This window comes from Haliaeetus albicilla, chromosome 1, assembly GCF_947461875.1.
Source record: "Haliaeetus albicilla chromosome 1, bHalAlb1.1, whole genome shotgun sequence".
Classification (NCBI taxonomy): Eukaryota; Metazoa; Chordata; class Aves; order Accipitriformes; family Accipitridae; genus Haliaeetus; species Haliaeetus albicilla.
This window is the reverse complement of record NC_091483.1, coordinates 58,223,790-58,247,026: the sequence shown is the minus strand read 5'-3', so window position 1 is coordinate 58,247,026 and position 23,237 is coordinate 58,223,790. Positions and strand designations below refer to the sequence as shown.

Here is a 23,237-nt window from a genome sequence, read left to right as displayed (position 1 = left end):
CAGTGACCGGAGGACTCTGAGCACTTTTGACTTGTAAAGCCACCGTACATCACAGTTTGCTGCTGGTACAAATAATCTCAGCCTTTCAAACACCAGATGCTACTTGCAAAGCCAGGCTTCTTGGGCTGCCATATTAACCGAAGCCTAAAGGAAGCCACAAAGAGAATCGCACAAGGCTGAGAGTCAAAGCTTCAGTTTTGCTTCTGTGTCCCTCATAGTTCTGCAAATATTCTCTTTGCCAAGAGATAAGAGGAATCGTTTCCTCCAAATCCTGCTGCAAACGTAACTTTTTAAGAGCCTGCGGCTCCCAACTACGAGGATGAAAAATCATTTAAACCTGCTAGCTTATTTATTTCATATTTCTTTGACTTTGATGTGGTCTCTAGAGAGTTAACAAGATCATAACCGCCAGAGCAGATTCTCTGCAGGCTTATGCACGTTTCCACTACCACTGACGACACCAGCAGCGATCGGTGCCTACAGTAACCAATGGGAAAGATGCTAATGTCGAAATAACACTTGCTTGTTATGATTTAGCAGAAAGCTTGCGGGGAGGCAGTAATTTTCCTGCCCACTACGAAGAAGTTTCCATGGCCTTTACTTTCTGCAAGCGCCAGTGCCACTGGAAGTGGGAAAGCGACCTGGCCTGCAGCGAGTGGAAGACAAGTGAGATCTTTGCGGGAGCTAAAGGGTGAGGAGGAGGTGGTGCAGGGGACTGACTGAGCATGCTGGGGAAGGCTGGTCCTGCTAAGATGCTAGGCGGTGACTAAGCAGGACACACGTAAGAGGTGGCAGGTCTTCGTTGTTTATTGATCCCAGTTACAAGGCTTCGTTGTTATTCTAGGCATCTGTACGCTGTAACAAGTGCTGCTTCAGCATGGCTTGTCACAGCTTTCTCTGCGGAGTATCCTGATTTCTAATAAATAGTTGAATGGCGTGGTGGCCACCGACTGTGCCGATGACAAAAGCTGGGGTGTGATCTCTCAGTCTGACCCGCCACACAGCGCAGCAACTGCCCCAGACTAAATCCTCTTTGCACTACACAGTATCAGCAGGTAAAACACAGTACAACTCAAGTCGTCATCTCCTAGCGATGCAGTTTCTAGCCTTGGCTCGTTGTTACAGTGTGTGCTATTTCACCCTCAGAAACATACACCTTATTTCAAGTCTGCATTTTGTTTTCCTTCAACTGGGTTTTACAAAATCTCTGGAAAAGAAACGGAAAATGCCTGTCACCTGTCAGGAACTTATAGTTAGTGGTGAAGTCATTTCTCTGTCTTCTCTTTGCTAAGCTCAACACTGACCTTCCCGAGATGCTGGGTTCAAGCTAAAAGCAGAGTCCCTACACCTACTTACGTGTCTGTACATCCAAAGACCATGCCAACCCTTTTGGCCACGCTGTGCATCAATACTTGGCCAGAAAGCCACCACATCTTCCAAGAGCCTTTCTCAGTGTCCATTTCCCAGGGGCTGAAACCAAGCAGAGCGATGTTCTCTGTGCCTCAACACATGGTAATGCTGCACCGTGTTTGGCCAAGTCTGTCACCTCTCATCTTCCTCACTCACTGCTACCTCTGCGCTGCTTGCAAGCTGTGAGCAATGATTGTATGCTTTCTTTCATCGATGGAAGTATTAAAAACATGGGTTGTGAACAGTTTCACAAAGAATCCCTCCAGAAATTCAACTGCATCGTGGCAGTTTCCTGAATACAAACATATTTGCATTTTTAAAATCACTTTTTGTAATATAATGTTATGTAACACCCTGAGTATCTGCAGTACCCTCCATCAACCAAACGTTTCACCTCATCAAAACCATAATTTGGCAAGATGTTGCCTGGTACTAACTCCATTATTCTCTTTTAGTACTCTATTAATTGAAGCCGCCATCAGCTGTGCAATCGGTTTGTCTGGGCTCAGTATCAGGCCAATGAACCTACAATGATCCGGGACATCTCATGTGTCCTTTTAAAAAAAATAATGATACAGTATTTGCATCTTTCAGTCTTCTGGAGCATCCCAAATATTCAAAAACATAAAGAAAATCATCGTCAGCATCCTCTTTGTCCACCTTCATTTTTGTTTTAGCTCCTGAAATGAGCTGTCCAAATCTCATGATTTGAAAACATCATGCTTTGGTAGCAGCTGCCTAATGCTTTTGGCAATAAGCTGATGTGCACTTGTGGATGAAAAGCTGGTGTGCCCAAGCAGTTACTGCTCCCGGTGGCCTGCGCTGCGGCTCTCCTGGCGATGCCGGTCTCTGAAAGAGGGACTCCTGACTCCGCTCTTGAACCACTCTGCCTTACAACCTGGGCTGCTATCAGCATCTCTTTATGGTTTCCAAGAAGCCTGGCAAACCTGGCGCTGACCAACAAGCTCTTCAGTTGTCCTGACGCTGGGAGGGAGTTGCGGCAGACAGCTGAGGTTGCAGTCCCACCTGAAGCCGCTGCTGAATGTGTGCTGACACACAGAGTTATGGTGGAAACAGAAAATATTTCTACCTGCTTACCATCATCATCATATTGGTGCGACTGCATCATTTTACTCTTCACAAGTACCAGAACAGAAATACTCAATGAGCAGTTCCGTATTATTGACAAAATCTACCATTTCCATCTAATAATCATCCGATACTGTTATTAGGATGCCATATTTCTCCTTTAATTTGTCAGGGAAAGAATGCCTCCTCAACAGAGTGCTCCAGGTTTAATCTTAATTATTAATTTTCCACTGATCCTAACCTCTGCTTTTTACTCATCACCATCAACCTCCCTTCTACACCATTTGTTATGTTTCGAACTGTTCCTTCGCTTTCCCTCTAAGCTGGTTAGTTTTGTAACCAGCATGAAACTTTTCCTCCTAGATAGTCCTTTTGGGCATTGAACAACATGCTTTTCATGTTTCTCAATTACCACCCACTCTTTTTTTTCTTTTTTTTTAACCTTTGGCTCTAATAGTTCTTTCCAACTTTTTACCAAATGCCAAGAACATCTCTTATTATTGGTTTGGGCTGGGTTTTTGCTTATTATAAATGTTATTGGGCCACAATCACTTGTATTGGTATCTGTCGAAATGAGGGCTCTCACTTATCCTCCCCCAAACGTGGCCTGCAGTGTAACACACTCCAGGGCTGTTCATATTGCCAAAGCACAGCGCTATGAAGAGATACTTGGGCTTGCTGTAAATAAGGCATATCTCCAAGGTAAATAAGGTATATCTCCAACCTCTCCTGCTGCACCAGACAGCCCTAGCGAGAAGGGATGCCTCAACCCCAGCTCGGCCACGTGTCTCCCCACAGTGGCCTCAGCCCCATAAGCAGACAGTAAGAAATCTGGTTATTCTGTTCATTAATGAAATTCTGTGCTCTGTAGCCGACACTGGCTAGTGTTCCTCCCGGTGTTTTGCACAACAGAAGACAAATCCCTTAGCACTCAAGACCATTTACTTCCGACTCGCCAGTGGGGAGGAGAATTGGGAAGGGTGTACACCTACACGCACCCCGCTCAGACTGGCAGCTGTTAGTTAAGACTGGCTCAGCATTGCAACGCGTCCTCCTTTGCTTGACCTTGAGCGATGCTTCACTCCGAGTTCATTGCAGGGCATTTCTAAATTGATGCTCGACTGTCAAAAAGATGTAACAAATGATAGGGAACCTGCTGACGAACTACATGGCAGTATGAATTTCTTATAACATCAACGGAGATGCTTTCTCTGCCTGAGATTTGGACAAGTGTGCAATATAACATGGCTTGGATTATTTTAGCTCATACGCTCATTTATTTCAATAGTCAGCTGAAAGCCAGTGAAAGCTGCGCAGGCAGGCTGTGAAGACAAGTTGTTGGGGTGCGATGAGCTGGAAAAAGAGCGAGGGGCAAGGGGAGATGGGGGTTAGTAAAGAGGAACTGATCTCGATACTCAAGACCCTACAAATTTGGATGTTTGTAACTGGATGGTAAAATAAAACCAGCACCCATCTGTAGTGAGAGCAGCCAGCAGAAATCAGAAGTGACACTACACGCAGAAGGGTGTTAAGGACTGGCTAAACTGACCTATGTGCCTGCCAAAAGCAGGAAAGGGAGTAAAAATTATAGCAAATATCCCGTTACTTTTAAAATCCCTCTCAGTTGTGTTTTCCAGGTGGAGTGGAAAACCGTCTTACTTCTGTTAAGCTGCACCTCAAAAGCCATTGTATTCCTTTTCATTTTCTTTTGCAAAAATATTTCTTCCCGAAAGAAGAAAGAATGTGCCCCTTCCATACGCCCCTGGGATGTACACCTCTGCCAAAACAACAGAAGAAAAGACATAAGGCATCTGTGCATCTCTCATTTAAGCGATGCTGCCACATGCTCCTGTGGCTTTTATTTTTTGTCTGTGCTCCCTCACTTTCCTTCTACTTAATAGAAGGTACCTCTTCTTGGCCTCCCTTTCAGCCATGAAGTCTTCAGGCAGGGACCTCCCCTGTAAACCCCTCTACACACTTATACCGCTGATAACTAACAGGGAAACCAAGGAGCCCTTGGTGAGGGAGACAGCAGTTTGTGTCACTAAAATGCCAAATACTGACTTGCAAAACGCAAACCAAAGTTGAGACCGGGGAGTTCAGCCTCGCCAGGCTGAACCGCAGCTCCCTGCAAAACTTCCACCAGCTTTTGCTCTCCAAGGTAGGCTAAGAAACCTGACCCCCCAAATTCTCACGTTTTTACCTGGAAGCATCGAGGAAACAGATTAATAAAGCCCTGGTCTGCTGCAGTTACATGTTTCAGTAAGTTTTTGTACTCAGGCTGGTTTTGCAAACTAAGCTGGCACCCCCAAGCTGCAAAAGCAAAGCCGTGCTGCAAATCCAAAGGGGTTCTCGTGCCAAACACTGGGCAACCGCGCTCGAGGCTCTGTCTTCCCGAAGTAACTTCACGCTTTGAAGCTGAACAGCAGAACGAGGCCAGAGATCAGACCAAAACATCCAGAACATCAAGGGAAACCAAAGAAGTGGTTAAATGTGAACATCAAGAAAAAGGACAAAAAAAAAAAAAAGACATGAAAAAGTGTTCGTCATCACCCTTGATGGCTGCTTTATCTACGCTGCTGCTGTGGTAGGCTCTTTGGAAACGCAATGCTCTGAAAGTATAAAGGAGACAGGATTTGTAGGGAAAAGTAATATCTTTTATTAGATCATCCGATATAGTCAGGAAAAAGAGTCAAGCCTTGGGCACACAAAACCTTCTGGAAAACTTGTCTGACTTTTTCAATTACATTGATATTAACTCTACCTGCAAATCCTGCTTTACTTTGGCTACTTCCAGCCACCACGAGCGTTGTCTCTGTAGGTGACCACCTCTCTACATTTGAGGGTTTTTTTCACCCTCATTCTCCCGCAGGTTGCTGGAGTATTTTTTGCTGCTGGGCCAACAAGGTAAGAATAATTACTGTATTTATCACACACTGCTTCCCCTTACTTATTTGTACCTTTTCACTACTTTCAGGCTGTTTTGCCCAAAACCATGAAGCAAAGCTCAGAGCACCCGGAGGCAAACCCTCACTCATGACTCCTGGCCTTTGCTTTAACCACCTGGAAATATTTTCTCCCTTTTAGGCTGAAAGCTGTGAGAAAATGCTGCTGACAATAGCGAAGGAGAACTGCTTAATATCCCTATATATTAGAGGGTCTAAATCCAGGTCTTACATGCAGTCTCACAAATAAGTCTTTAATTTTACTATTGGGAATGTATCACAGCCCTAATAATTTTTATACAGAGGAAAGAGATTAGGAGACATTTTTCTCCTCATATAGATGGATTACTTTGCTCTGTTCTTGACAGTCTCAAAACCTTAAAGAGCCAATGACAAGTTTGCCAAACTCCTTCCAGGAATTATCTAATCTTTAAGTATTTTTCAAAACAAGACAAAATAACACACTGAATGAAAATGTTTCTCTTTTTTTCAGTTGAACTGAAGACTGAAAATGTTCAGTTAATGTTTTTGCCTTAAAAAAAAAATACTGGGGAAAACTGCGCAAATTGCAAGACGTCACATTGCTTCAAAACCAAAGCACTGAAATAGGAATTTTTCTTCATTTATTCCATAGCTGAAACAATTAAGATTTCACACAAATTCTAAGTATTGTTTCAGTCAGATCAAATGGGTATTTTCTGAGAAAAAAAGTCCCAGCAACCAAAACATATGCAATATTTCACCCATGTAATTGCTTTTCTCCAGCGGTGATCTGCCAAAGAGTGATGCTAGGCTATGGGCAAAAAGATCCTACAGGACTGGAGGGCTTCTACAGCAACAGGGCAGAGTCCTGAAAACAGAAAAATCTTATTTTCTGTGTCCAAAAGCTACAAAAGGATATGTTTTGTATAATATTCGTGAAAAAAAAAAGTCGTTGCCTTTACATCTGCTGAGAAAACACTCTTCTTCCTGGTAGTCTCTTTGTGAGCCATGCAAATGGTGCTTTGCAGAGCTAGAGGCAGAGATGTACGGCGGTAACTATTTTTAGACCGCAAACTCTCATGGATTTTAAAAGGGCTTTTGCATATGGAAAGTCAAAAAAAAAAAAGGCAAAGTATTTCAGGAAAAGAATAAAATGATTCATAGACGGTTAGGGAGCAGAAGGGAGGGGTTGGTGCCTTTATCTCCTGTTGACAGGGCTGCTAGCGGGAGCCTCAGCACCCACGGGGAGGGCTCGGTGCACGCCTCCCACCGACCCACGGGGTCCCCTGCCAGCCTCACCGAACAGCTCCAGCCCACCTCCCTCAAGGAGGAGAGGGAAACCCACTACCTCAAAAAACCTGCTCCGTCAGCGGCTTGATGGGACAGTATGGCAGCCTCCGCGCTCATCGAGCTGCCTCCACAGTTGCTCCGCCGCTGCACTCATCGCCTCGCCTGGCCCGTCGGACGCCCGGCGTCAGGCGTATGAATGCGCAAGGAAGAAAGTTTGTGCTCCGAGATGACTCTGATGTGATGACAGATAGTGGCAAACGACACACAAACCCTCTGCAGAGGGCTTTCTGGCTCCCTGCCAAGGCCCGCGACGTCTTGATGGGCAAAAAAATCGTGCTCAGAGAACGAGCGTTGAACCCGTTTACATGCAGAGTTGGGCATTTCAAGTCACAGAAAAATTTCTGCGAGCTTCTTTGGTGGCAGAAGCTCAGTGGAGCAAAATCAGCACTGGAGACAAAGATAATCAGACATTGCCTTTAGCTGGTTTTTGATTAACCTTGCTCAGTAGTGGCTGTGGGACTGCCTGGGGAGCTCAGACCTCTGTCCTACCACGTAGCAAAATCTGAGGGCACCTTCTGGAGCTCTTAACACTTCCTCAAACACCCGGGTCACTTTAGACCTATCTGTATACATCACCCAGACAGCAGCAGAGGCATCTGATGACGATTTTATGTTGGCTGATGAAGTCATACATCCTTGCACACTTATTTTACATTTGTCTGCTTCCTCTGAACCACTGTTAACAAGGTGTTTCATTACTCCTGGGGGGTGGAAAATTACTATGCTTATGTATGTTTATCTCTCTTTTAAAGGGAGATGAAGGGTAACTGTGATGACCCAGGTAAATACTGGCTGCTTAGCCTGGCATTAATCCTAGCAAAATACAGGCAATCGCAACGGAATTCAATTGACTAAGAGCTAAAGAATATGAATATAATTAATGCCAGTCAAAACAGTCTTATGGAAAGTGGATCTTGTCAGACTAACCTGATTGTCATTCTTTGATGAGATTATAGGTTCGCTTGAAAAAGTTGGGTTGAACAGATGTAATATACCTAGACTCCTGAAGGGCATTTAACTTAGTACCGTGAGTGATCTGATTGCAAAAGCAGCAACACACATCAGTAGACTGGAGCATACACGGATTAAGAACCTGCTACCGACATCTCAAGTATTTGTCATTGGGGGAATCATCATCAATAGATGTGTTTCTAGCAAGGCTCGACAGGGACTGACAGCAGCCTCAATACCATTTGACATTTCCAACCAGGATCACGAAGTTAATTTAAAAACAATCAAAAAAATTCTGGATGATACAGAAATTGGTGAACCAGCAAACAGTGGGCAAACAGGACAGCCAAAGCAATCCGGATCACTTAGTAAATGAACACAGCCAAATACAAAGTATGCATGTCTAGGAAGAAATGCGCACAGAATGAGCAGCTCAGCTGCACAACCGATCGCCAAATGACCAGGGCAACCGCGGGTGGGAACAAAGAGACCTATTCACCTTCGCTCAGGCAGACAGGAACACATTGCACTTATTTCCAGTGCCCAGATTTTAAAGAAATGAGCAGAAGGGGAGAAAAGAACTGCAAAGAAGAATTCAACTCATTTGAGGAGTTTTAAACAGCCGTTTGCTTAGTTTACCTAAGATGGAAATCAAGTCACCTTTCAATCTGTAAGTACCTTCAACGAGAAAAAGCACCAAGTCCTATACAGCACTTCATTTAGTGGAGCAAAGCATAAAAGTCAATGGCTAGAAGCTGATTTCAGATAGTCAGGCAGGGAATAAAGCACACATGTTCACCAGTGTAATTAACCATGGGAGTCAAGTGTCAGGGTAAGAGGTAGAGCCACTGCCCACCAGAGTCGCCAACTCAGGACTGGAGACCTTCTGAGATATTACTTGAGTCAAATGTAAGTTATGCTTTAGTCAAAGTCAAAAAGATTACTGGGTTCAATATAGGTGATTGAATGAAAGCTGTAGGTTAGCTTATAGACTCTGATGATCATTTTCGGTCTTATACACCTGAAGCTAGGACTCAGCAGGAGTTGAAGTCCACACGATTCCCTTTGTCACACAGTGCTTCCACATGACGTATGAACCACTACTGAATCTAGTGAGAGTGCACGAGTTATGGTAACTCCGGATTTTGGGAGGGGTGGGGGAAGTATTCCAAATTTTGGGATTTCTCTGCACTGAACAATGATGCTTACGGGATTTGCTGGTACCCCTAGGGACCAATGCACAAAAGAAAAACACAATGTAATACGAATAATGGATAATACATCACTGATAGCTGGGGAGAAGAATTATGGAGACTGCTGCTTGCTTTTTGCTCAGATACTGCAACTGCACCTACGTACTGGGGCAGTAGTTGGTTACTGCCTTCTTCCTTCCTGCATAGTCAGCAGAGCTTTGAAGTATTTTGTCTCTTGCAGCTCATGCTAAATTATCTGTGCTTTTCTGCCATTTCAGGATTAGTTCAATTTACTTTGCATGGATCTAGCCTAAGCACCTCAAACTTTAGCTAGCAAAGGGGCAGCTCCCTAGTGTTTATACATGTCAGAAGCATGTTGTATACTTATTTACTTTACTAATTCCAATTTGCTTTTCTATTATTATTTGAGCTGTATTTTTGCCTGTGCTTAAAGTTTAGAGGATATGGGTCCAAGATACTTTGTTCTTATCCAATACCACTCTTCAAGTATCTTGGCGCACCTTAACAGTGAGAAGTTGTAAGTTTAAAGGGGCACAAGAAGTTTTTCACAGAGGGGGTTTCTATTAGATGGAATTTTTCTGCCTGCTTTCTCTCTCCCTGTGGCTGCTAGGTATTGCTGAACTGAGGAAGTTGTTGTCAAGCTTTTTTTTCAGGTTTTATTTGAAGATGAATGGGAGGAGATCTATTTATGCTTCTCACTGAGCTAACAGCAATTTAAGAGATACTGTTCAACACAAAAGACAAATCTATTTCAGTTAAAAGTATGGATGTAACTTTGAATAGTTTCTTTAAGTAACCAAAAAAGGAGTCCCAAAAGGGAATTTGGTTTATAAGCTGCAATATCACTTAAAGAACAAGATAGATAATTAGGTATAAAAGCCTATGTTTGAAATTACTGTGACAAACCACCTGACATTTGCAATTTTGGATTACAAGCACACCCCATCCTGAACACAGCTCACTAGTCTAGGACTCAAGATTCATATGGATGAGTACCAGCAGACAATTTTCCACTGAGCACAGCTACAGGAATTTTGGCTGGAGACAAATTCCAGTGTTTGATTACTACGATCACAACCTTAAAAATGACTAGAACTTAAAACAAACTACCACCCAAACTATTTTTATCACTGACTGACAGTATTATATGGCAGGGGATTATTTACCTGGAATGCTCTCCAATTTTCTACGAAGTTCCTCATTTTCTTGTTGCAATGAAATTACCTCCTGCTCTAGCTCTTGACACCGAGGGCAGTAACCTTCTTCCTCTTCCTCCTCTTCCTCCTCTGGAAGTGTAGAAGATGATGGGTGACCGTGAGATTCAGATGTTGCTGGAGATGTCCATCCACCTAAAGTGTGTACTGGAGAGGTTGAAAGTGGATCCACATCTGCCAAATGGCTAAAATCGTTTACTGATGAGGTGTTCTGAGAAGGGAAACTCCCAGAAAGCAAATAGTTCTGAAGGGAATCGGTAAAAACTCTCAGAAAGGCTGAGGTTTGTTGTTTCTTTTGCATATACTGCATCTCTATGTCTAAAATGTCTGATGTCTGACTATGGACCGTTTTCCCAAGCTGACATTGCTCTTGTCTTTCACTATAATTTGGGTTTTCCTGCTTTATACAAGAAATCATGGACTGAGGGTGATTGTTGTCCAGTAGTTTTCCACCACAATTTAAGAGACTTAGAACCCGGCTGCATTGTTGGGCAAAGGCATCCAGAATCATTCGACTCTCTGCAACAAAAGAAAAGATGAATCACAGAAACCTAATGCAAAAGGTTATGCCAGGCAGTAACAGCTAGATGAATGTACACAACTGTTTACAGTAGCATGCATTTTATTTCTGAACACATTAAAATTATGGCTTCTGCTTTAATACTTCTGCAACACTGTGATTTAAAACAATCCCGACTTTGCTTCTATTTTGAGAGTGCCCTTGTGCCCTTGCTGTTAATCAGAAATGCACTGTGATGGTAGTCACTGCTTACTGCCATCTTCTTTCAGATGGATTAAGACAGGAAAATGGGGAAGAAAACACAAACTCCATCCAATTTGCTACAAGTAAAAGTTCAAGTAAGTACTTCTCTGGAAGCCTATTTCAAGCTGCTGGTGGGCATTGCCTGTACATATTTGCAGGACTTTGCGCTACACCTTCATCCTATGCCCTGCTCCTCTCCAACAAGGCTTCCAAGCTTTGTTTTTTCTCTCTTACATCTTTGCTGCACTTGCTTGACATTGGGCGTGGGACACTTCACGTGACCCACCTCCAATTCTATGGACTTTGCTTCTGTTTCTTTTGCTTTATGTTCCAGATACGTCCAAGAACAACTCAAGAGTGATAAACGCAAAACCCTCTTCTTGCACCAAACAAAGGCATCAAATGTACAACATGAAGCTGCTCTGGTCAGGGGAGGAATTCTCTCTGTCCTGCTGACCTCCTACGAATTTGTGGGCAGGCCAGTAACACGCAGTGGAGAGCAGTGCAGAGCTCTCCAAGCAGCTCTGGATGTAATCAGGGAACTCTACGTGGGGCTGTGCAGCAGTTTCTGGAGGCAGCAGCTCGGCTCTGGAAGTAGGGTAAGGATGCCATGCTGCACCTAGTCAGCTTGGCCTCTAATGACAGGAGGTGTCACGTCTCAGGGAGCAATAGCAGCTACAACCTAAACCTACATAGCAGGATGGTTCATTTCTGCAGTGTCTATGTATATAGCTCAAGCTGCTGTAACAGTTCTTGGACCCAGATGGAAAATGACCAAAGACCTTTATGGTACGACCTGTTAGGTTCCCCAGTAAAAATAACGCCTTTTAAAAAATTTTTAGCTTATTCGTAGCTGAGTTCCTCTAGGTGTCTAAAAAGATGTAACTAACATTTTGCATGAGATTAAAAAAAAAAAAGACTTGTAGGTTTAAGCGCTGCCAATTTTGGAGAGCTCTTCTCAGGCAGGCTTGACTTTTAGAAAGTGACAAATGCATTTACTTTTGAAAAGGCAAGCTGCTACAGATGCATGAGACTAAGCACCCCAGACCTTAATTTATCTTAACGTCATCACTAGAGATGAAAACATAGCCTCATCACACTGATAATAAGTAAAGAACAAAAATGTTAGGAATTCAGGCCTTTAAGAGGTGGCACTTCTCATGGTGCTCTCCACAATCCAGAAGACACACCTTCTGGTGGAAAATCGACTTCACACTGAAGTTAGTACAGCTGGCCTGAAGAATATTTGAAACAACGCTAATTTGCATTTTTACCATCCTCCAGATCTCTGCACAGAGGGCAGGGCTGAAGCAGCATACAACTGCTTTCGGCCTCGAACGCAGCCGGAGGAGACCTCCCCGGCACAAACCCGAGGATGGACGGGACCTCCCGAGGACTGAACCGCAAGCGCAGGGATGCGAGGCGGCCAGAGTAAGCACAGGCGCGGTGCTGGGCGACGAGGCGGCCAGGGCCAGGCAGAGAGAGCCCACCGGCACGTGAAGGACTGGGGTGGTCCCAAGACCACTCGAAGCACCCTCGCCATCAGCCTCCCGTGCTAACAAGTCACACCACCCCCTTGTAGATGGGCTCGGACGAACCAGAGCAGATTTCTCCAACATCTTTGGTCCAAAATGTTAAGCGATGCCCTCTGTCCACACTACAAACTCAGAAGGGCAGAAAGGCACAGGCACTGCTGCCCACTTTGGAAGTGGGTGCTGGCGGGGTGCCAGGCGCTCTGCAGCCTCCATACCTGCTGTCCCTCCTTACCTTTTACCGCATTAACCCAAGGCCAGCTGTCTTTAACCCTTACGATGCAAGTGCAAAATAACACAGCACAACAGACGTAATATAAATTAAAAGAATGGAACCTCAGTGACATTGCAGCTTTCCAGCTGGGACCTACTGATAAACCAAAAGAAAATCAAGAAACTCAAGCATCACCAACGACCTGAAGTTGGGCTTTCTTTGCCTTATTTCTTTACTTCCCACATTTTCCCTTTAAAATTATTACAGGATGATATTGATTGGAACTTTGCAATCCTACTACAGAGCAGTTTTTTCATTCATTTTAATCCTATAATCCGATTCCAGACCTGAAGTCATATTTACTGTTTGTATTTTAATCATTATGGTCCCTGCTGACAAAACAGTTACTCATTCTTTGCGTATCCTTGTTGCAAGCGGACACAATATGAATGAAACAACTGAAAAGGGATTAGATTAGTGTAAGAGATGTTATTCTAATATTATGGCTTCTCCTAAAATATGGCAAAAAGTAGCCTGACATTTCAAATACCAGTTTTGAAGAATGCTATAATACACACTAACATCAGTAAAGATAAAATTAATGATTAGTTTTGTTGTAAAATTGAATGCATTAGGCACATTCACTGTGATAATAGCTTAAAATGTAACCGAAATTTTAGACAGAAATGACAGTATTGATTTAATCTTCAGTTCAGCATCAGATCTACTACAAAGACACAATAACAGCAATTACTGGTTTTTTTTCTTAACTTTAACCCATACTCAAAAGATATAAAAATGAAAGTCATGACAAGGCAGGGCTATTTTGAAACGCTAGCACAAAAATTCACAAATACTTTTTTTGTGGGTACTGCTGGGCAGCAATAGTGAGGGATGCTCTCAGCACACATTCTGGAAACATCTGGCTCTGTGCTGAAGCGGGTACCACTTTGAAGCGACTTCTTCACCAGTAACTGTACATGTACCCACAGTCTGAACAGTCCTAAATGAGAATGATAACCAAGGTTATCTCTTGTGATGGAGGAAAAATAAAAACAAATGCTGCCCATTTAGCATATATTGTAGAAACTGGGATTTCAGCTTTTACAGACTGACTGTAATTAGAAATGCAAGCACTGTGCAATGTCTAATCACTAAGAAATGACAAAAAGTTGTTTTTATGTGATTACTACTGAATAATCACTGATCTATGATTCTTAATTGACTTAACGTAATGTTTGTATTTTCTAGGAAAGGAGGATTCTATTGAAATGACTGCACCGGACTAAAACAGTGTAAACAGTTTATTAGAGTCTTATTGTGATATTCCTTTTTCTTATTACGATGCTCACCAACCATGTAATTCTAATGTCTCAGACCCCGCAGTCTTCAGTCGTACAGAACTTCTGACTTTAACTAGACTTTTGCCTGAAGGTAGACTTGCTGGATCAGGCCCATAAAGTGCTAATATAGCGGGATTAAATTGCTAAAAGTGTAAGTATTCCTAACTAGATTTATCTGAGAGTGCAAGCAACCAGAAGATACTATCATATGGCAAATCAGGTACCAACTCCCAGATACAGCGTTCATCTTTACATCTTTTTCTCATTGATGCTAAACTGTGGGGCTTCTTAACTATCCAACTGCCAAACTAAAACCAGGGTTTTAGTAAGAGCAAACTTCTAAAACTCAACCTGACAACTTACATTTTCTGATGCATCAATGTATCTGGAAAGACTGGCAGGTATAACATCAGCTTTTCCTACACCTGAGGATCTTTTCAATACTTAGACCAGACAGCTTTATTAATAAGGCATTGTGTTGGGTCTCAATGGCTCTGGATTCAGGTCGTGGCTTTTCCATAGTCTCCTTTGTAATCTTGGGCAGCTGGTTTAAAAAGTCATCTTTGTAACTATTGAGTGGGTCTGAATACCATACATTCTTCCTTGCAGGGAATGTATTAATAGGTATTAAATTTTCAGCAAGATTCCAAAGTTCGGGTTCCTTCACAATTTCAATCATCTCGCTCTTCACTTGCAGTGTTTCAGCCCTCTCGCCTGATAGTTTGTATTTCTTGATTCGTTAGATTATTATCACATTAATTCAGATCCTGGGGCAGCAGCTCTGTACCTCCCAAGTGGCTCTGTCCATGCATATAGACTTTGTCATTAAGTTTTTAGATATGAAGGCTGCTGTAAATATCTACGCTTGGGTCACAAAATCGAGAGCATATGACACCTACCATGACTAAGTGATGCTTTATGGGGCATTTTGCATGAAGATCACCGAGACAGTCCAGTGGATGAAGACTAGAAGTGTTTGGCCAGTTCAGTACTGATCTGATAGACCTACTTCCAGATGGGGGTTTCCAGCTTCTTGGTTAAGGCCAAAATAATGATCTTCACCTTCTCTGTTCACTTAAACTTTCTTCTGTCCGGGTGTGATAGAGCTTTATTAACTGGTTGTTAAACATGCCAGGTTGTTGGCACTGGAATAACACCTCTAAGACAGCTCTGCTCTTCTTTCTCTGCTTTCCATGAAAGCCCATCTTAAATTTTAAGGCACGCTATAAAGTCTACATCACGCTTTCCTAAAGAAAAGGAGTTTCTCCGGTGGACTACGACACTGTTTAATGTACCCATTACCAAAGACAAAGATACATGTTGTTTTCATACCAGGAAAATAATCTGAATAGACTAATAGACTTAATATTTTACAGGAGAAAATGGGTATCTGCTGGTGCTTTGAATGCATCCGTTTGTGTGGCTTACTCCGCAGCAGCAGTGGTCAGAGTAACCACTATTCACTAGAGGGGAGAGAGAAGGCTCGCGTTGCACTGCAGCTCCACATTTCTCGTTGTAAGGCGACACTTCTCTTGCAGGATTCTTCCCTACAAGATGGGATCTCAAGCTAGATCTTTCCTCACCATGCTCCAGGGCAGAGAACACCTGCTTCTCCTCCTTCCTCCAACCTCTTCCTGCAATTCTTCTGGAGTCTGGAGGCCAGTCTCTTGGAGAGGGACTGAGGAAGAAACCATTCATTCTTGGCAAGAGCTCTAACCATTAGGAAAAGCTTCAAAAATATGGAAGCATCCTTACTTGTGGCTGCCTTTGAGGTGCCCCCTCTCAAAAGCAAACGTGGTGCTCTGAATCCCAAGGGGCCAGACATGTCACGCCCGAAGATTAAGAATCAACCGCATTAAGCATTTAAGCTGCTAGCCCAGAGTGAGACATCCCAGGAATGGTGTTTTACGAGCCAGCTTGCTCAGTTGCCTGCACAAGTGAAGAGGTGTCAGCAAAAAGAGGGGAATCTCTGAAACTGAACTTAGGAAATGAGTGTCCCTACAAAACTGTGATCTACAGCCCTCCACCCCCTCGATCAAGTAAGCACCCGCCAAGTGCTGCGGGTAAGCTAAGTGGGAAAACTGTGCAAGGCATGGATGGTGACTGTCTGCCTTGTGGAGGACAACTCAGCAGACCTGCAGCTGGATACCTGCTGAGGGAAGGAAGGATCCTTCCCTCCCTATAACACCCACCACTAGGGAGAGGAACCTCTGGCCAAGAGGTGTTCTGGAAAGGGCCCAGCCCGTGCCCCTTGCTGCTGTGGGCAACCCAGGAGCCGGGTGGGCAGAGACCCTGCGGGCGCTGGGCAAAGCACAGGGTGACCGTGCATGGAGCACACGCAAATGCTCCCACTCCTCAGGGGCAAAATCCCAGCTCTGCTTCCCCAGCGGCAGCCTGAGCTATCAAATTGGCTCACACATTTGTTAAGAGGATTTCAAGGCTCTGGATGACGGGATGGAAGTACTTCACATGCATACAGCCTCGAGGTTCCAACTAGCTCACCCTCAACAGCTCCCTGCTCAGCTTACCGGTGCTACGGTTCCGCCAACACAAGGCACATGCTGTCTCTCCATCACCGAGCAGGAAGGACAGGCGCAGAGCTCAGCAAAGCACCCGTACCTCGGGGTTACAGTACCCAGGAGGTCTAAACCTTGCCTCTTGCTTTATCAGCCTCTGGTAACAACTTGTACAAAATCCCCCTTCTGCACACTGTAGCAAGTTTTTTGTTTGTTTTCGCCTGTTCTGTTTTGCTTTGTACTTAAGTTTTAGCTGAGAGAAGGGTATGTTGGGACCCATATAGGAACCTAAAGTAAAAGTAAAGTCTAGATGTGCAGGTGATAGGACGGGGACTTCACAGAACTTCAGTGCACTAAAAGCAGTTCCTTAACTATCTTTTTTTTTTTTTAAGCACAGGACTGAATCAATGACAAACTTTGCAGCCTGCTCTAGCTCCTGGTTACTACAGTCTACAGGGGCAGGAGAAAGTCCAAACTTCTGCTTATCAAAGCCCAGAGGGCTTTGCTCTGAATATGGCCTCGTATATCATCTACCAGACAGCCAAGTGTCTTCCATGGTGTAATCTGCTTCTGTGAAGAAATGCAGGTGTCACGTTTATCGGCAGCATTTTGATTGTGGGCCACCCCCCCCCGGAATACCATCATTTGGGCATTTAAAATAAGAAGTAATTTCAAGAAAAAAGAAAACATGACCTCCTGCCACGGATCACAGGACTATGCATCAGACCCATGAATTTTCAGGCTAATCTATTCAAGTATTAAACTTTTTTGGTAAAGTACTTGAATTATTTGTAACAAGACATGATAAATTCATCCAGCACACGGCTGCTTCTGAGCAAAAACAGGCATTAAAACATAGCCATATATCCTATTAACTAGCATATCTCCCTGTTTAGTAAGGAAATGTCATCACATTTGTTACAAAGGCAAACAGCAACATACCAAAACAGGATCCAATTTTTCTAAATAAATAAATCAATGATGTGTCAAAAATTAACAGATGAGTTAATATACCCGATGTTATCAAAACCAGATGGTGCTTCATAATATTCATCCTGTTCAGTCAAACCCTGAATATATTCTGGACCATCAGTATATAAAATAGGATGCTGCTATTTGTGATGGCAAACAAAAGCAATCATGCCTGCCAAGCACATACTATAACAGGCAGCATTTCAGCTCTGCTAGACAGAAAGTAATTAGAATGCTTTTAATGTCCAAAAGAATGATGCTGATAGGCTGCCACAGATGTGTAGATTTATGAATATTTATATGGTGGTTTATAGCTGACACTTTTATCAGTTGAAGAAGATAAAATATCTGCCTGACTCAAAAGCTTGACAGTCAGGTTAATAAAATCTCATTAAAGAGAATGACCTATGCAATTATATAGGATTTATTGTAATTCATTTTTGATTGTACTCTGCTTAAAGATGCAATTTCCCATTTCCTGATGCCAAATTTAGGTTGCATATCAAGATCTACGTGGTTTTTAACTCCAAGCCATCGCTAGAAGAAAGATACGCGTTCAGCATCTCGGTATCTTACACCTTTAAAGAAAAAAAAAATAAAATAACCCGGTCTCCACGGTCCTCGCTGCATCTTACGAAAACGGTGCAGGCAAGCAGCCGATCTATTTTCTTTCTGTTAAAATCACCACCACCTCCTTAACAGCAGCCTCTCCATTACCACCGGCTCCCTCTGGCAGCCAGCCCAAGCCCGCCGCCCTCCCCGGCCGCCGCCGCCGCCGGCCCGGGGCTGCCTGCCCCCCCCCCCCCCGCGCCCCGCAGACGGCAGCGGCGCTCCCGCAGGTGCGAACCGCCCGGCGGGCGCTTGCCCCGCCAAGTCGCGGGCGGCTGCCGGCACAGCCCCGACGGCGGCGGCCGCGACCCCCTCGCCGCCCCGCGGCCGATGCCGGTCGGGCAGCGCCCGGTCGGGCAGCGCCCGCGGCCCCGGCCCCCGCGGCGGCCCCGGCCCCCACAGCGGCCCCGCCCGCCCCCGGCAACTTTAGCCATGCCCGATCGACGGGCGCAACCGCCCGCTCGCCCCTTTCCCCGCCGCGCCCGGCCCCGGGGCGCCCGGCGCCGCCAGCCCCGATAGGGGGGACCCCGCGGGGGGGGGGGGGGGGGGCAAGCCCACCGCCAGCCCCCCGGGAAAGGGGTGGGGGGGGTGTGTGTGGGGGGGAGCCCGCAGCCCCCATCCCGCTCCCGCCTTGCTGCAAAGTGCCCCGCGAAGTTGCGCGGCGGAGGAGAGGAGTTGCGCGTACCTGCGCTCAGCTCCGCGCCGCCGCCCCCCGCCGCCGCCGGGCAGGGGCCGTAGCGGCCCGAGGAGCTCGGGGCCGGCGGCGGCGGCGGGGGCGGCGGGCGGGGGTGGCCCTGGGCAGCGCCGGGGGCGGCGGCGGGGCGGGCGGGCCCGTTGGGGAAGGGGCCGTGCGGCGCGTAGGGCAGCGGCTCGGCGGCGTGCGGGAAGGGCTGCCCCGCTCCGCGCCCGCGGGGCACCTCCACCATGGTGGGTCTCTCGTAGCGCTTGGCCAGCGCCGCCCGCTTCCCGGGGAAGGTCTTCAGGACGCTGTAGGGGCCCCGCTGCTTGTAGATTTTGGGGGTGCTGGGCCCCTCCTCCGCCGGCTGCATCTCCTCCTCCATCCTCCGCCGCCGCCTCCCCCCGGCCCGGCCCGGCCCGGCCCGGCCCGGCGCGGCCCCGCTCCGGGGCTGCGTCTGCCGCCGCCGCGGCTCGTCTCTGTGGCACGGCGGAGCCCCGGCGCGGCGGGGCGCCGGCCTGATTGACAGGCGGCCGCGCCAATGCCTGGAGGGAGACGGGCGGCGACCGGCAAGTGTTTAGGGTAATGTCTGCTAATGGCAGCGGGCCGGGGAGGCGGGCCCTGGCGGGGCCGCCGCCGCCCCCGGCACCCCCCCGCGGGGGGCAGGTGAGCCGCCGAGGGGGGCGAGCGGCCGCGGAGACACGCGCCCCCCCCCGCCGCTCCCTCCCTCCGGCCGCCCCGGCCCGGCCCGGCCCGGCCGGGCACCGCCCCGGACCGCCGAGCCTCCGCCAAAAGTTTGCGGTCCCTCCGCCGGGCGCGGAGCCCCGCCGCGGGTGCCCCGCCGGGAGACGAGACCGGCCCTCTCCTCCCCTCCCGCAAGGGGCGAGCCGCGCCTCCCCCGTTATTAGGGGTGAAATAAATAGTGCCATAAATAAAAGTATTCGGGAGTCCAGGACCTGTCAGAGTTGATTAGGGCACAGAGGACATTTTCCTTCTCATTATGCAAAAGCATTTCATGGCGAAATAAAAGAGGTTTCGCTGTAACTCATGCATGTCAGATTTCCAGGAATCCGGGAGATTAATCACATTTAACATTATTTGCAGCGTCCCCCGCCTCCCCCCCCAGCCCGCTTTTTCGCAAACTGCTTAAATGAGGCGGACACGTGGGGCGAAGCCTCGTCCCGCTCCCCTCCGCCTCCCGCCCAGACCCTATCAGGGACAGTTAAGAAATAATGAAACGCTGGTGAAAGACAGGAAGAGAATGAGATGCCATCGAGAGACGGTTCTGAGAAATGGTGGAGATCTGGGTGAGATGGGAGACAGCTGAAACTGAATGATATGTTGAAGAAAAATAAACGATAACAAACCGCTCGCTAGCTCTCCCCATTCTTTTCTGCGAGGCAATTTTATATTTTGCATTAACATTTCCCTTCTTCTGTCCCACTTCTCTCCTGCTTCTGCAGCTATAATTTATCAGGATTACAATAAGCCCTCTGGCTTGTGGAAGTAAAATTACAGAACACCTTAGTTATATTTAAGCGGTGGTGGTGGGAAATCATTCCTCTGTCATCACGTGGAGTTTCGGCCACTTATTGTGGTCATCACTCTCCCATTTCAGCTTTATTTATTTAGTCCGAGTCGGGCTCGCTGGAAATGAAAAGCGACCCTTCTCTACTGATGTAATTAACTTCCATGGTCTTCGGCCCCTCTCCTGCAGAAAAGTCGAGAGCTAACTTCTACCAGCTGGGCATTTCTTTCATGCAGGGCGTACAAGGAACTGGGCTGTTTCTGATTTTGATTTTTTTGACAAGTAGAATAAATCGATTCCTTATAGCAGCCAAAAGCTTCTAAGTAAAGGCTGGTGTAATAGAAATCACCATTTTACCTAAGCAAAATCAATCATAAGTCTTTCTGTTTTCTGACTCTTTGATCGCCTGTGCTTTAAAAAAAATACTGTACCATAATGCAAAAGAGGGACTGGAAGTAAGTGTTGAGAGAAACTGCTTTCCACTCGGAAATGAAATGCGTCCTCCACCTTGTCTCATCTGACTGGCCTCTACCACAGCTGTGGCCAGCAGCTGCCGGAGGTCAGTACAATAATGAAATTGTGTAAAGATAATATTAGGCTCTTAATAGTCAGATTCAAATAAACAGCCCCAAATTACCGGCTCAGGTGTCAAATACATTCCTAGGAGCTCACTACTCTTTGGTGTTGACGCCTACCCCTCTGCTCTTGGTGGAGGAAACAGCCCTTGCCTGCCACGAGCCTTGTACGACCAGAGAAAACCGGGGTTGGCAGGTCACGTCCTCCGAGCTGCCTTCTTTATCTGGGGTCCCTGCAGCTCATCAGGCGGGTGCCGGGTCTCTGTGGACATGGAGAGAGAAGCAGGTTTGGGGTTAACAGGGTCCAAAGCCACTGACATGAGGCGGGGACCTCAGCCAGGAGGAAAACGGAATACATAATTTATGCACTGAAATTCTTTCTGCTGAGGTTTTTGACAGTGCCCACCACTGGACCACCAAAATGCCCCTTCAGTTGTTTTTAGGAAGGCTTGGCTTTTCCTCTGCTCTGCTCTCAGTGATTCTTCTGGGTATGTAGACCTAAAAAATGCTTTTTTTTTTTTTTTCCCCACCCACTTTCCTTCTATGACTCTTCCCCTGAGTTTCAGGCGAGGGACTCTGGTGCTGTGGCCCAAAGGCTGTGTGTTCTGCCTAACCCGAGGGGCTCCTGCAGCTCAGGCCTGTGGAGCAAAAGAGTTTAACCCCGGTGGTCCCACCTTTGGCTTTGTGGGATGCCCTTTTTTAGGGGAACACCATTTTACTCATAAGCTCTGTAGAGGTATGCAGTTGCTCTTGCAGGAGGACTAACGTGGCTTTGTAGCTGCGGAGCGTGGCCCTAGACCTGCAAAGAATCAGGCTGGGTGAAGTGATGGTCTCAAAGTATGGGGAGATGCCACTGTACCTGCTGCGAGCAGCTGTGGGCTGCCCCCTTCCATGCACATCCTACAGCACCCGAGTGGTCTCACGAGTAACAGCAAGTAGTCATGAAATTATTATTAACCAAACATTTACCTCTGAATTACAGTCCCATTTTGGCTGGACGCTGGATTAAAACAGTTAACACATAGCCCTTGCCTTGATCAAGTGGGATAAAAAAAAAAAAAGCCTTCGCTGATACCAGCAGCTCATTTCAAGAAAGCCAAACACCTTCATTTCCCTTAGACTGTACTACCACTTGGGATTTGACCCTGAAGCGAAGGTTGTGTCTTTCCCTACCTGTTTGCTGATGCAAGTTTCCACTGTTTTACTGACGCTAAGGGCTGGAGATCTGTAACAGGATTATTTCCGAGCACTCTGAGTGGAAAAAAGGATGGGAAGTAACTGACCCTCAGAAAAAAACCTAATCAAAACAAAGACAAAGGGCACAACAAAAAATAAGAAACTCAACATTGCTGCAGTGTATACTGCTCTGCTCCTAGAAATCACTACGAAGAGAATATTTGTCAGTATATAGAAAAATACCCAATCTAGACACAGGCTATCAATCACTGAACATGCCTGTGTTGAAGGTACCGTGAGGTACTCAAAGAATAAAAGTGTGATTCATCTCTATCTTCCGAGCAGGGGCTAAATCTTGCTCCACTTATTCATGGGAGCAGTGCTCCTGTGATAACTAAAGCATGCAGGATTTGGCCATGAACTGCCAATATTGCTCTGCACATTTGGAGTGCATGATGAGAGCTAAGATTGGCAACTCTCCTCTGTAATCTAAACCACTCTGCAAGCAGGCTAGCCATAATTTGCTGCCCTAAACATTTAACCCTAGCTAGTTAATTTAAGCTTAGCTCAGTTGCTCATGTTTATGGATAAAGAAACAAAAGGGAAAGCATCAAAAGGAAAAGATGACTGTGGAATTCAATATTTCAGCAGCTGTTGATAGGTAAATGTTATTGAAGTGTGGCATTCAAAACCAAAGGCCTGCATTTATGATAATGAGCCTAACAAGGAAATGAGATTGACACAGCAATTCTCTGTTTTTGTTGTCCCCTGAGGTTAGAGATTATGCAGCGCATGGTGCTGTTTTTAGCCTCTTTGGTGATTCCAACTGTGAGAGACAACGCTGTGCATATTTGTCAAGGTTGCACTTTAATCAGGTGACTCAGGAGCTTTCTGAGGGAGAACATGAACTGCTGGTCTCACTTAAACCTTAATCCACATCCTATGTCAGAGATCCATCAGCCGAGCGATGCGGCTTTGAGCCCCTGCTTTTTTTCCCTTATGCTTACTCAGTGCTCTGTGAAAATGCTTTGAAATAATTGAAATGTATCTATCACGGTTACATTGTATTTTGAGAATTACTGGAATGTTTCTCAGTGACATTAATTGGTTTTAAAATATTTTTGTCTTTCTAATTAGTGCAAGATTGACGAGCAGTGGAAAGGGCATTTATACACAGG

At 46.0% G+C, this 23,237-nt stretch overlaps 1 protein-coding gene across 2 annotated transcripts in view; it reads right to left on the bottom strand.

The window, feature by feature from the left end:
* Window positions 1-19,266, bottom strand: part of BEND4 (BEN domain containing 4) — a 31,612-nt gene extending 12,346 nt beyond the window's left edge. For both annotated transcript variants that reach the window (XM_069791017.1, XM_069791025.1), the window contains exons 1-2: window positions 18,790-19,266; window positions 10,108-10,674 (exon numbers count right to left, since the gene is read on the bottom strand). In XM_069791017.1, the coding sequence (XP_069647118.1) occupies window positions 10,108-10,674; window positions 18,790-19,165 (943 nt within the window). In that variant the 5' untranslated portion in view covers window positions 19,166-19,266. The remainder of the gene's footprint in view (window positions 1-10,107; window positions 10,675-18,789) is intronic.
* Between the last annotated feature and the right edge of the window lie 3,971 nt (window positions 19,267-23,237).